The sequence below is a fragment of the Lontra canadensis genome, unplaced genomic scaffold (genome assembly GCF_010015895.1).
Source record: "Lontra canadensis isolate GAN:19392208 unplaced genomic scaffold, GSC_riverotter_1.0 scaffold8, whole genome shotgun sequence".
Lineage (NCBI taxonomy): Eukaryota > Metazoa > Chordata > Mammalia > Carnivora > Mustelidae > Lontra > Lontra canadensis.
In genome coordinates this window covers 26296007-26310259 of record NW_022631002.1, presented here as the reverse complement: position 1 = coordinate 26310259, position 14253 = coordinate 26296007, and the positions used below count along the sequence as shown (strand labels likewise).

The window sequence follows — 14253 nt, the reverse complement described above, 5'->3', positions numbered from 1 at the left end:
AAGAGTGTAAAAATAGTAATAAATATGTTTGAAGCAGTTTCATGTTGGCATTTTCCATGTGGGCCACAGCAGGTATCCAGGACCCCAGAGCAAGGACAGCAGTGAGGCCGGAAAGGCTTGAGGCTTGCAGCCAGGATACCTGGGCTCTGGTCTTTGGGAGGACTACTACCAGGGGGTAATTATGGCAGCTCTGCCTCTCTGGGCCCAGCTTCACTTCTAGAAGTGTGGGTGATGGTGGCCTTCCCCGCACTGTTGGCTCCCTTGGCTGCTGTTTCCTATCACTAATCATTTCGGTGCTCTGTTCTTTAGCATTAATGATTTTCTCTCTCCCTACACTGGCTGAGTTCCCTTTGCAAGTCTGGTTAACTCTGTTTAGTCTTCTTGAGCTACTATAACAAAATACCATAGATGGGATGACTTAACAGGAGACATTTGTTTCTCATAGTTCTGGAGGCTGGGAAGTCCAAGATCAAGGTGCCATCCAGTTCCTGGTGAAGTCTTTCTGACATGCCACGTTTTCTCTGTGTTCTAACAGGGCAGAGAGTGAGTGAACTCCAGTGTCTCCTCCTGTTCTTATCAAGGCACCCTTCCCACCCTCCTGACCTCCCAGAGACTCCGTCTCCAAATACCCCATTGGGCGTTAGGCTTCAACATTTAAGAGGAATACAATTTTGTCCAGAGCATCTGTCTTCTGCATTGCCATGTCCGACTTAAGTTGATGGGGTACTGAGGGGGGAAGTCACTAGCTAATAGTTGTTTCCAGTCCTTTGGCCTTCCACCCGCCCCTTTTTGTACCTCTTTAATTCTTTGTATCATGACTTCCTGTCAAGTCCCTTACAGTGGCTATTCCAAATTTTATCCCATTCTCTCCTTCATAGCATTCATCTTGCATTCAGCAGGCAACCTTAATCCTTAATTTCCTGAGATGACACAGGCCGGGAAGCACACGCCCCCTCAGTGCCAGTTCTGTCTGTCTCAGGAAGAGGGTCACCCCCAGCTAAGGCAAACTCTTCATCTTCTCTCTTACTCTTCTGCCCCTTAAATGTAGCTCCTGCTAAGTTCTATTTTAGAGCCTCTTCTGTTAGGAGCAGCTGCCCATTCAAACCTTTCTCTACACAGTTGTGGGGGGGGGGGGGCTTTAGTAATCTCTACTGAGCATCCACTGATGAGGGGCACACTGCCAGGCATGCGGAGATGAGCTCCCACCCACCTGCTGCAACCACACAGATGCTGATGATGGACCGAAAGGAAAGGCCTTGTATCTTCCCGCAGTTTCAGGAGGGTGTGAGCCAGAATTTGCTGAAGCATACTTATGTTCTTCCGTAAGTGTGCAGATTTACTTCATTTTCTTAAAGGCGTGGTAATATGTTTCCTATATTTAACCTGCTGTCAATAGACAATTAGTTTTGTTATCTTTGTTACAGAGTGCTGCAGGGAACGCCCCCGCACGTGTATCTTTGCTTACAACTGCAGCCGTTTTCGTAGTATGAATTCCTAGAAATATTATTGTTGAGTCGAGGGCGTGCACAGGTTTTGCCAATTCCCACTGCCCCCCCCAACCCCGAGTTGAACCTGGTGCGCTTAAAAAGCAGGTGGAAGTGTAAAACATGGGGTCCGAAGCGGCGGCCTCCGGGCGGCAGGTGGCGCTGTGAGCGCGTGTCGGCGGAAGCGGCGCGGCCCGCGCTGACCCACTTCCGCCGGCGGCGGGGGCCGTGGCGCAGCGCCGCTGAAGCCCGGGAGCTGGTGGGTCGTGAGGCACGATGCCGTATGCCAACCAGCCCACTGTGCGGATCACGGAGCTCACCGATGAGAATGTCAAGTTCATCATCGAGAACACGGACCTGGCGTAAGACCTCTGAGGAAAGAGGCTGGCGGCTGTGGGACGCGCGGGGCTGGAGCCTGGGACGCGCGGGGCTGGAGCCCGGGCCGGGCGGCGGGTCGCGTCCTTTCTGAGCTGGGTCCCTGTAGTGGGGCTTCCGCTTTGGGGAACCGTGGGCGCGGGGCATCGGCGTCCAAGATGCGGCGCCTTCATGCCGCTTGGTTTTCATCCCTTAGGGTAGCTAACTCTATACGAAGGGTCTTCATCGCCGAGGTGCCCATAATAGGTAAGTAAAATCCGCCTTTGGTGGCCAGATCCCTCCGCACACCTTGGGGATCCTGCTCCTAGCGCTTGGTTGGGGGCGGGGGTAGCTGGGAGGGGCTCTGAGAAGACAGCAGTGTTGTACCCTTGGCTCAGGGACACTAGGGCCCACTCTTAAATTGCTGTGGTTTTCTCTGTAACGTTGGGACATTGGTAGTACTTACAGAGTGATGGCAAGGATTAAGTGAGGGAATTTGTGTTTAGTGCCCAGTAAGTTCCTTTTACGAGCCCGTTTCTTCAGCTGCACTCACGGAACATGTAAGTGCCAGGCAGTGTGCTAGGAACTGAGAATGCGTAGCTAAATAGTGCAGGGTTCTTGCCCTCATGGAGCGCACAGTGCAGTTACAGGGCAAAGGCGAATCCACAGATAACAGTACTGCGGGATAGACGTGGATCAGTAAGTAGTTCAAAAGTAGAACCACAGTGCTGTTGCTGTGCCCAGGGGAAGGAGGATCTGCTGTGCTTCCAGCCACCCTGCCCCAGGTATTTTTCACATTTATAAGTATGTTACACTTTCTGAGTGTCCGCTCAGAGTTTGGGTTGGGAAAAGAAGTGTAATTCCTATCTGCTGCACTCCTAAGGAAGTAAGCAGGCCAAAGGATTGGTGAACAGCGAACAGTTGTCTCCACCGCTAAGCATGTCCAGTCACTTCTTCACTTAGAGCTTAGAGTGCTGGTCCTCCCCCTCCCTAATCATTTCATATTTCTGTGCCTCAGTTTCATCATGAGTAAAATAAGGGAGTCGATCTTTGTTTTTTTTGTTACTTTTTTTTTTTTTTTTTAAGATTTTATTTATTTGACAGAGCACACAAGCAGGGGTGCAGCAGGCAGGGAGAGGGAGAAGCAGGTTCCCCGAGGAGCAGTGAGCCTGATGCGCGAGGTTAAATCCTAGGACCCTGAGATCATGACCTGAGCCGAAGGCAGAGACTTAACCCACTGAGCCACCCAGGTGCTTCACCGCACCCCCCCCCCACCCCGTCTCTTGATTTTTGGCTCAGGTCATGAACTTATGGTTGTGAGATCAAGTCTTGCATCAGGCTCTGAGCTCAGCGTGGAATCTCCTTCTGCCCGTCCCGCACTCGTTCCATCTCTCTCAAAAACAAATCTTTAAAAAATATCTGTATATATGACAAGTGTCTTTAGTCTGGACAGTTTTGTGAGGGAGGAGCTTGTAGGGAGGGAGTGTTGGTATCTGTATCTTGGAGATCAAGCAAAGCTTTGTAGGAGGCTCAGAGGATTTTACCTGCAAGGGAGAGGATCAGGGCATGTGAGATTGGGGGAGGGGCTTGGAGGGAATAAGGAGGCAGAGTCAGAAATGCTTGGCTCATGGTCCTTTGGCTTGGGTTGGGGAAGCAGTAAAAAGCATAGGACAAAGCAGATTGGGTCCTAACTGGCTGGTCCTCTTCTGACTTCTTCCATTCCTAGTGTCCACGCCCTTTGGTGGTTGGCCATTTGATTTATGAATTTGTCTGAATGCAGATGTTTATTTGTGAATGAATGAATGAGTATGTGCTTAAGTCAAGCGTGTGTGTCCGTACAATTCTTAACTCTTCTTTTAGTCATTGCTGGTAAGAATTCGGTTTGATACTCAGCGTACTGTGCCCATTAAAGGAATTCTCTAAACATTAGTTGGTTGTGTGACAATAAAGTGTTAGAGTTGGGTAATCTGGTCATTGCATCATAAAATGAGATAGGGACCATAAGTCTGTCTTTGAGATTTTCCCTGTTCTTGGATTTGGTGTTGACATGAATAGCAGACGTAAACGCTTCTCACAGAGATACTCCGTTCAGAGAAACATGTTCCCACGCCCATGGGTATTTTCTAAGTCAGTATTTTGTGTGGGAAAGAGGCCTCTCCTGCATTAAATCTGCCTGAGTAGGGAAGAGGGGAGGGTGTTGCATGTGGTTCTTGTTAAAGTGCAGATCCCTGGTCCCCACTTGAGCTGCAGAATCAGCCTTTGGCAGCCTGGCCCACGCTTCTGCGATTTAGTAAGCATCAGGTGTTTCTTAAATCTTGAACCACTGCTGTAAGTCTTAAGTGAATTTGGTGGCTAAACTGTATGTTTTATTTCTTAGCCATTGACTGGGTTCAGATTGATGCCAATTCCTCAGTCCTTCATGATGAGTTCATTGCTCACAGACTTGGTGAGTACCAGATTTTTTTTTTTTTAATATTTTTTCCTTTTTTTTTTTTTTTTTTTAAGGTTTTATATATTTATTTGACAGAGATCACGAGTAGGCAGAGAGGCAGGCGGGGTGAGGGGGAGGAGCAGGCTCCCCGCTGAGCAGAGAGCCTGATGCGGGGCTCATTCCCAGGACCCTGAGATCATGACGTGAGCCAAAGGCAGAGGCTTAACCCACTGAGCCACCCAGGCACCCCATAGTGCGAGTTTTGGAAGGTGAAAGGGAGGGGACTGTGCTTGGTATCAGAGGAGGAAGCCTCCTCACTCCCAAGGGGATTTCTAGGTTCTCCTTCTCGCTTGGCCATTTGGACTTATTTAAAGTGCTTCTTTGTTTCTTCCAGGACTAATCCCCCTCACTAGTGATGACATTGTGGACAAGCTGCAGTACTCCCGGGTATGCTGTGTGATTGGGTGAAGGGGGGCAAGGGGCAGGGGGTGGAAGAGTTGAGTTCTTAGAGGCATTGTCCCGATCTCTTACTTCTAGCTGTTAGAAAGACTGGGGTTGTTGCCCAGACCCTAAGTGGACATGGGTCCCCAAGCAGACATAGATTGGTGGGGCTCCAGGGCATTGGGGAGTCTCTCCAGCCAGCCGCACAAGATGGAGTACACCCCAGAATACCCCTTTATACTGAATGGTGGGGACTGCCTTTTCAGACTCTGATATGTTCAGACTCTGCTTTCCAGGGTATGTCTTCCCAGTGACAGGAGCCTGGGAAGCTAAAGGGAGTCAGCAGAGGGTTGGGGGGCTAGGGAGGCATGAGGGTGAGAGCAAAGGGAGTGAGAACTGTTCCCCACAATAAAACCTGAAGGACTGGAAGGCTGTTGTCTGTGCCTCTCCCCATAGATGATACTCATTAAACATGGCCCCTTCATCGAGGGTTGTGTTTGTTCTCTGATGATATGTTAACAGGCGTTGGACTGGGCAGGAGCGGGACAGGATTAGGTTCCCTGCTTCCTTTCTCCAGGGCTGCGTTAGGTAACAGCTTGAGACCCTTCCCTCTTGGTGGCTTTGGGTGATCCTGAATCAGCCCATCCTCTGATATTCCCAGTGGCACATCATTTTGTGGTAGCTAATTTGATACCTTATAAATCTGTTTTTTTAAAGAGAAGTTTAAGAACACAGAACTGTGGAGCTCTTCTGACGAGAACTCTTGCTCCTGTCAAACAACTTTTCATAGTCTAACATTTTGGCACTATTTGCTTCACATCTCCAGATTTTTGTTTGTAAGAAATGAAACATCAGGGGTGCCTGGGTGGCTCGGTTGGTTAAGTGTCTGCCTTTGGCTCAGGTCATGATCCCAGGGTCCTGGGATTGAACCCTGCATCAGGCTCCTTGCTCAACGGGGAGCCTGCTTCTCTTTCTCCTCCCTGCTTTCTATCTGTATCACATTTCTCTGTCTTTCTCTCAAATACGTGAATCTATAAAAAAATAAGTGGGGCAGGGAGCGCCTGGGTGGCTCAGTCATTAAGCGTATGTCTTTAGCTCAGGTCATGATCCCAGGGTCCCGGGATTGAGGCCCACATCGGGCTCCCTGCTCCCTGGGAAGTCTGTTTCTTCCTCTCCCATTCTCCCTCCTTCTGTTCCTTCTCTTTCTGTGTCTCTCTCTGTCAATAAATAAAAAAAAATTTTTTTTAAAGAAAAATAAAAAGAAAGAAAGAAACCTCACAGATATTGGTGGGGATAGTTTTACAACCAGTTGAAGAACAGTTTGGCAATGTCTTGGGTAAAGATACGCATGCCCCAGGACCTAGCAATTCCGTCCATTACATTTTTTTCTAGTATTTACTAAACAAAGATGGTATAGATCCCTCTACCCTTTTTTTTGGCTTTTTCTCAAAATCTACAGAAAAGTTTAAAAACCTCCAATAATAAACAGCTATTTATTTTTCACCTGTAGTTGTCAATTGTTAATATTTTGCTATATTAGCTTTATTTTTCCTACCCATTTTTTTGCTAAACCATTTGAAAGAAAGTTGCAGATCCCATGACACTTTTTCCCTCACTACTTTAGTATGCTTGTCCTCAGAGTAAGGATATTTTCCCACACATACACACTGTGATGCCTAGAGTATTAGCAATAATTTGTTATACTTATGCATAGTCCTTATCCCGATTTTCCTAGTTGTCTCCCACATGGGCTTTCTTGATTTTTGTTTGTGGGTCGGTCATTCATCCAAAATTCATGCATGCATTTGGTGGTTAACCTCTTTAGTCTGTTAATCTCAGATTCCTCCCCTTTTGTCATACATACATTTTGTTGAGGTTGTCTACCTTTTCATTTTTTTTTTAAAGATTTTTTAAATTATTTATTTATTTGACAGAGCGAGAGATCACAAGTAGGCAGAGAGGCAGTCAGAGAGAGAGGAGGAAGCAGGCTCCCTGCGGAGCAGAGAGCCCGATGTGGGCCTCCATCCCAGGACCCTGGGACCATGACCTGAGCTGAAGGCAGAGGCTTTAACCCACTGAGCCACCCAGGCGCCCTACCTTTTCATATTTTTAATTTCCATGACATTTTGATTTTTTTCCATTTCATATTTTTAACAGTTTCAGGGTTTTGTTTTTTATTAACATATAATGTATTATTGTTTCAGGGGTACAGCACTCAACATAGAACCTACCCTCCCCAATGTCCATCACCCAGCCACCCATCCCTCCCATCCCCCTCCACTCCAGCAACCCTCAGTTTGTTTCCTGAGGGTCTCCTACGTTCTCTCTCCCCCTCTGGTTTCCTCTTGTTTCATTTTTTCCTCTCTTTCCCTATGATCCTTTGCCTTATTTCTCAAATTCCACATATCAGTGAGATCATATGATAATTGTCCTTCTGTGATTGATTTATTTCACTTAACATAATATCCTTTTGTTCCATCCACATTGTTAAAAATGACAAGATTTCTTTTTTTTGATGGCTGCAGAATATTCCGTTGTGTATATACATATATATACACCATATCTTTATCCATTCATCTGTCAGTGGACATCTGGGTACTTTCTATAGTTGGCTATTGTGGACATTGCTATAAACATTGGGGTGCAGGTGCCCCTCTAGATTACTACATTTTTATCTTTGGGGTAAATACCCAGTAGTGCGATTGCTAGGTCATAGGGTAGCTCTGTTTTCAACTTTTAGAGGAACCTCCATACTGTTTTCCAGAGTGGCTGCACCAGCTTGCATTCCCGCCAACAGTTTAGGAGGGTTCCCCTTCCTCCGCATCCTTGCCAACATCTTTCGTTTCCTTACTTGTTAATTTTAGCTGTTCTGACTTGTGAGGTGGTATGTCACTGTGGTTTTGATTTGTATTTCCCTGATGCCGAGTGATGTTGAGCACTTTTTCACGTGTCTTTGGCCATTTGGATGTCTTCTTTGCAGAAATGTCCGTGGTTTTTGCCCATTTCTTGACTGGATTATTTGTTCTTTGGGTGTTGAGTTTGATAAATTCTTTATAGATTTTGGATACTAGCCCTTTATTTGGTATGTCATTTGCAAATGTCTTTTCCCATTTTCCCATTTCGGTTGTCTTTTGGTTCTGTTGACTTTTTGTCCACAAAAAAAAGTGTCCTTTGCTGTGCAGAAGGTTTTTATCTTGATGAAATCCCAGTAGTTCTTTTTTGCCTTCCTTCCCTTGTCTTTGGCGACGTGTCTAGGAAGACGTTGCTGCGGCTGAGCTCAAAGAAATTGCTGACTGTGTTCTTCTCAAGGATTTGGATGGGCTCTTGTCTCACATGGAGGACTTTCACCCATTTTAAGCCTGTTCTTATGTGTGGTGTAAGGAAATGGTCTAGTTTCATTCTTCTGCATGCGGCTGTCCAATTTTCCCAACACCATTTGTTGAAGAGACTGTCTTTTTTCCATTGGACATTCTTTACTGCTTTGTCGAAGATGAGTTGACCATAGAGTTGAGGGTCCATTTCTGGGCTCTCTAATCTGTTCCTTTGACCTATGTGTCTGTTTTTGTGCCACTACCATACTGTCTTGATGATTATAGCTTTGTAATAGAGCTTGAAGTCTGGAATTGTGATGCTGCCAACTTTGGTTTTCTTTTTCAACGTTCCTCTGGGTATTTGGGGTCTTTTCTGGTTCCATACAAATTTTAGGATTATTTGTTCCATTTCTGTGAAAAAAGTTGTTGGTATGTTGTAGGGATTGCATTGAATGCGTAGATTGCTCTAGGTAGCATGGACCTTTTCACATTATTTGTTCTTTCATTCCATAAATATGGAACGTTTTTCCATTTCTTTGTGTCTTCCTCTCTTCTTTCATGAGTGTTCTACAGTTTTCTGAGTACAGATTCTTTGCCTCTTTGGTTAGGTTTATTCCTAGGTATCTTAAGGTTTTGGGTGCAATTGTAAGAGGGATCGATGCCTTAATTTCTCTTTCTTCAGTCTCGTTGTTGGTGTATAGAAATACAACTGATTTCTGTGCATGGATTTTATATTCTGACACTTTACTGAATTCCTGTATGAGTCCTAGCAGTTTGGGGGTGGAGTCTTTTGGGTTTTCCACATAAAGTGTCATATCTCCGAAGAGTGAGAGTTTGACTTCTTCTTTGCCAATTTGGATGACTTTTCTTTCTTTTTAGTGTCTGAAAGCTGAGGCTAGGACTTCTAGTACTTTGTGTTGAACGGCAGTGGTGATAGTCGACATCCCTGCTATGTTCCTGACCTTAGGGGAAAAGCTCTCAGTTCTTCCCCATTGAGAATGATACTCGCTGTGGATTTTTCATAGATGGCTTTGATGATATTGAGGTATGTACCCTCTATCCCTACACTGTGAAGAGTTTTAATTGAGAAAGGATGCTGTACTTTGTCAAATGCTTTTTCTGCATCTATAGAAAGTACCATGTGGTTTTTGTCCTTTCTTTTATTAATGTATTGTATCACATTGATTTGTGGATGTTGAACCAACCTTGCAGCCCAGGAATAAATCCCACTTGGTTGTGGTCAATAATCCTTTTAACTTACTGTTGGATTCTATTAGCTACTAGGTTGGTGAGAATTTTTGCATCCGTGTTCATCAGGGGTATTGCTCTGTGATTCTCCTTTTTGGTGGGCTCTTTGGTTTTTGAATCAAGGTAATGCTGACCTCATAAAATGAGTTTGGATGTTTTCCTTCCATTTCTATTTTTTGGAACAGTTTCAGGAGAATAGAAATTAATTCTTCTTTAAATGTTTGGTAGAATTCCCCTGGGGAGCCGTCTGGCCCTGGGCTCTTGTTTCTTGGGAGATTTTTGATGACTGCTTCATTATGGGTCTGATCAGGTTTTCTGTTTCTTTCTGGTTTGGTTTTGGTAGTTTATATGTCTCCAGGAATGCATCCATTTCTTCCAGATTGTCTAATTTGCTGGCATATAGTTGCTCTTAATATGTCCTTATAATTATTTGTATTTCTTTGGTATTGGTTGTGATCTCTCCTCCTCCATTCATGATTTTATTTTTTTGAGTCCTTTTTCTTTTCTTTTTGATGAGTCTGGCCAGGGGTTTATCAGTGTTATTATTTCTTTCAAAGAACCAGCTGCTGGTTTCGCGGATCTGTTCTGTTTTTTTGGTTTCTATTTCATTGATTTCTGCTCTGATCTTTATTATTTCTCTTCTCCTGCTGGGTTTGGGCTTTATTTGCTGTTCATTCTCTAGCTACTTTAGGTGTCGGGTTAGGTTATGTACTTGAGATCTTTCTCGTTTCTTGAGAAAGGCTTCTATTGCTATATACTTTCCTGTCAGGACCGCCTTTGCTGTGTCCCACAGATTTGGAACCGTTGTGTTTTCATTTTATTTGTTTCCACGAATTTTTTCAATTCTTAATTTCTTGGTTGACCCATTTATTCTTTAGTAGGATGCTCTTTAGCCTCCATGTATCTGAGTTTTTTCCAACTTTCCGCTTGTGATGAAGTTCAAGTTTCAAAGCATTGTGGTCTGAAAATATGCAGGGAATGATCCTAGTCTTTTGGTACTGGTTGAGACGTGATTTGTGACCCAGGATATGATCTATTCTGGAAAATGTTCCATGTGCACTAGAGAAGAATGTGTATTCTGTTGCTTTTGGATGGAGTGTTCTGAATATATGTGAGGTCTGACTGGTGCAGTGTGTCATTTAAAGCCCTTATTTCCTTGTTGATCTTTTGCTTGGATGATCTGTCCGTTTCAATGAGGGGGGTTGTTAAAGTCTCCTACTATTATATAATTGTTGATGAGTTTCTTTGATTTTGTTATTAATTGGCTTATATAATTGGCTGCTCCCGTGTTAGGGGCAAAAATATTTATAATTGTTAGATCTTGTTGGATAGACCTTTAAGAATAAGTATGATATAGTGTCTTTCTTCATCTCTTATTAGTCTTTGGTTTAAAATCTAATTTGTCTAAGGATGGCCACCCCAGCTTTTTCTCAATGTCCATTAGCATGGTAAATGGTTTTCTAGCCCCTTACTCTAAATCTGGGGGTGTCTTTGTTTCTGAAATGAGTCTCGCAGACAGTATATTAATGGGTCTTCCCTTTTTTTTTTAATTTTTATACCAAATGTGGAGCTTGAACTTACGACCCCGAAATCGAGAGTCGCATGCTCCATGGACTGAGCCAGCTGGGTATCCCCTCACCTGTGTATGACTGCAGACTATCCAGGTGTGGCCCCTCGTTCTTCCTCCTCATCTCAAAAACATCAGAATCAGGTTAAAGTTTCCTGCTGGTGTGAGGGGGAGAACAGTTGGCTTAGTTACATTCCAGTAAATCTTCTTGCGTGAAGTTACACTGTAGGTGGTGGTCCCTACAAGAGGAATGAGTTGTTTCCAGCATCAGCTGCTTAAAGAACTGTGGATAATTATTGAAACCAGTGATGGTTACATGGTCATAGCCTTTCTTTTCTTTTCTTTTTTTTTAAGATTTATTTATTTATTTATTTATTTGACAGAGATCACAGGTAGGCAGAGAGGCAGGCAGAGAGAGAGAGGAGGAAGCAGGCTCCCCGCTGAGCAGAGAGCCCGATGCGAGGCTCGATCCCAGGACCCCAGGATCATGACCTGAGCCGAAGGCAGAGGGTTTAACCCACTGAGCCTTCCAGGCGCCCTGGTCGTAGCCTTTCATACTTGCTCTGTTCTTTCGAATCTGTGAAATTTTCCGTAAGGGAGAGATTTTGTTTTTAAGGTAAGTAGTTTAGACCTTGAAATGTACTTTTTTGTGTTATGCTCTGGATCATTTTATTTTAAATGCTGGTGACCTGCTCAAGTCAGTCCACTTAGTTCAGGGGAAGCCCTATGATGCATGAAAGCATCATTCTCTCAACGCCTTGATTCTCTGTAGAAGAGCACCCCAGGGGCCAGGGTGAGCTATTAGCACTCCGCTTGGCAGCTGGCGGAGGTGGAAGGAGAATGTGGGCATCAGTGGATATAGGTGGTCTCTAAACTGGGACGTGCCTGCATTGAGCAGCCCCTGAGAATGTGTACCAGATGGACATGGCTCACCAGAGCCTAGAGCCCATGGCTGGCTGTTTTATAGATGGAGAAAGGGAAGGAATCAGGTATGAGAAACGGGGAGCTCAGGATTCCCCATCTCTCCATGGACCCCTTCCAGCTTCTCTTCCTCCCTCAGGACTGCACGTGTGAGGAGTTCTGCCCCGAGTGCTCAGTGGAGTTCACCCTAGACGTGCGGTGCAATGAAGACCAAACTCGTCACGTCACATCTCGAGACCTCATCTCCAATAGCCCCCGGGTCATTCCAGTTAGTGTCTCACCACATCCTCCTTACCCAGCACCTTTGTCCTCCTCCTCTGAGCTCCAAGTGGGCCAGACTCAGGCGGTGTTACAAGATGCGGTTTCCCTTGTTACCCTCTGCTTTCCTCAGTCTGGGGTCTGAAAAGTACTAATAATTCTGGATACTAGCTAGTGTGAACAGTAGCACTGTTGGGGTCCTGTGTCCCCCAAGCACCCTTTTAAAGGCCATGGCACCTTTTTGATTGAGAAAGTTGTCCCCATGCCTGGAGATGGGCATCAGAGTCCAGCCCCAGCTCCGATCTAGCCCTAGGAGGCACTCCCCCCCCCACCCCGCCCCCATTCCTAGGCCTCCTGGCCTGGTGTGGCAGGTGCTCGAACATTGTTGCTGGAAGAGGTAATTGGGAAGACGAGCCGCTAACCCCTGCCTCTGTTTGGGCTCCCTCTAGGTGACCTCTCGGAACCGAGATAATGACCCCAATGACTACGTGGAACAGGATGGTAAGGGGCTGGAGGGCGCGTGCGAATGTCTACTGACCTGTCAATTTGCAGGCCAGTCGGAGACAGAGACCTGACACGGCCTCTCACGGTGCCTGGTCTCCTTGTCAGCTGACCTTGAGCTATTTGTCCGGATTCTGTGGTTTTCCAGTGGCATTCCACGTCAAAACTCAGGGGACCGTGTGTCTGCTGGCCCTTGGCTGACTTACACCTCTCCCCGCAGACATCCTCATTGTCAAGCTGAGGAAAGGCCAGGAGCTAAGACTTCGAGCCTATGCCAAAAAGGGCTTTGGCAAGGAGCATGCCAAGTGGAACCCTACTGCAGGGGTGGCTTTTGAATATGATCCTGACAATGCCCTGCGGCACACGGTGTACCCCAAGCCCGAGGAGTGGTAAGTTCTTGTTGGGAGCGAGGGCAGGCCTTTCCGGGGGTTTGGTGTGGACGTGGCTCCGAGGCAGTGGGGTGGGGGCAGCCTCACCGCAGGCAGCCTCAGTAGCGGCCCCTGCTGACCGGTGTTTGATCGCAGGCCGAAGAGCGAGTACTCCGAGCTGGATGAAGATGAGTCCCAGGCTCCCTACGACCCCAATGGCAAGCCAGAGAGGTAAGACCCTCGTCTGGCACCTGAAGGTGGAGCGTGGAAGAACATAGGGTTTTGGTGCAGGCCCTGAGCCGGGGAGACATCCTGGTGCCCGGGAGCTGAGGCAGGATGGAGAACTGCAGAGCCCGTGCCGTGTGCACGTCCGCGGCAGATTATCCTCCCCTCATCATTGGGGGACGGACGAGCCCTCCAGTTAGCCACTCTGACTCTGCGGCTACCGACTCAGTCCCCAGAGCAGGGACCAGCCCAGAGCGAGAAAGAGACCAGTCTTCTGATGGCGAACAGCAAGCGTTTTGAGGGGGCTTGGCCTTCCTGAAGTCCTCTAGTGTGCAGTAGGACTGCTGTTAGGAAGAGGCCGGAATTCAGCTCTGGGCCAAAGCCACGTTCTAGGCTGAAAGGGAGTCCGGACCCAGAAGGGAGCGAGCATGATCCAGGGCTGAAGCTTGGGCTAGCCGGCCAGCCTCATGGAGGGCTCTTCACCCGACTCTTCCTCTTAGGTTTTACTACAATGTGGAGTCCTGTGGCTCTCTGCGTCCTGAAACCATTGTCCTCTCAGCCCTCTCTGGATTGAAGAAGAAGCTGAGTGACTTACAGACCCAGTTAAGCCACGAGATCCAGAGTGATGTTCTGACCATAAACTAGCGGCAGCTCACCTGTTCCAGCAAGAGGGGTTCTAGACCAGCAGCTGGCTCTCCAGTCTCTCCAGAGATACCTGTAGCCTCTGGGGTAGACAGCTGGGGCTCAGGCTACTCAAGCCATCAGTAACCGTAGGAAAGTAGCTGAAGGTGGAGGGGTCCCTTCCCAGCTTTGCTCCGTTGTGGACAGATGGCCCTGGGGTGCCACTGGTATGAGTCCAGACAGGTTTTTACTAGACATTAGCATCCTGGCCCTGCCCCCTGATTGCCAGCAGCATCCCAGACCATCCCTTCAGCCGGTTTCCTGACATACCTGGGTAGGGTGAGAACTGCAGGGTAAGACTCACCTCTTCTGGTCATTTCAGGTCTTTAGCCCCTTTCTAAAAGTTCTCACCATTGTACCTTGGGCTTCTGGCATCAGGACTGAGTGCTGGAGCTATCAGTCCAGCTCTTGGCCCAAGCCAGCCTATAGGCATTTCACTCAAACCCCCAAGTGGCCCAGACTT

General features: G+C 46.8%; 1 protein-coding gene across 2 annotated transcripts; it reads left to right on the top strand.

Annotated features, from left to right (window-relative positions):
• Positions 1-1714: 1714 nt before the first annotated feature.
• POLR2C (RNA polymerase II subunit C) lies at positions 1715-13857 on the top strand. 2 transcript variants are annotated; one of them, XM_032854387.1, is made up of 10 exons: positions 1715-1846; positions 2056-2105; positions 4063-4128; positions 4216-4284; positions 4664-4716; positions 11897-12025; positions 12465-12516; positions 12737-12905; positions 13041-13115; positions 13610-13857. In XM_032854387.1, exons 1-10 carry the CDS (start codon positions 1761-1763, stop codon positions 13752-13754), a joined length of 894 nt encoding a protein of 297 aa, XP_032710278.1. In that variant the 5' UTR covers positions 1715-1760; the 3' UTR covers positions 13755-13857. The 2 variants fall into 2 exon arrangements, with proteins under 2 accessions (XP_032710278.1, XP_032710279.1); XM_032854388.1 differs by lacking the exon at positions 4063-4128.
• The last annotated feature ends 396 nt before the right edge of the window (positions 13858-14253 follow it).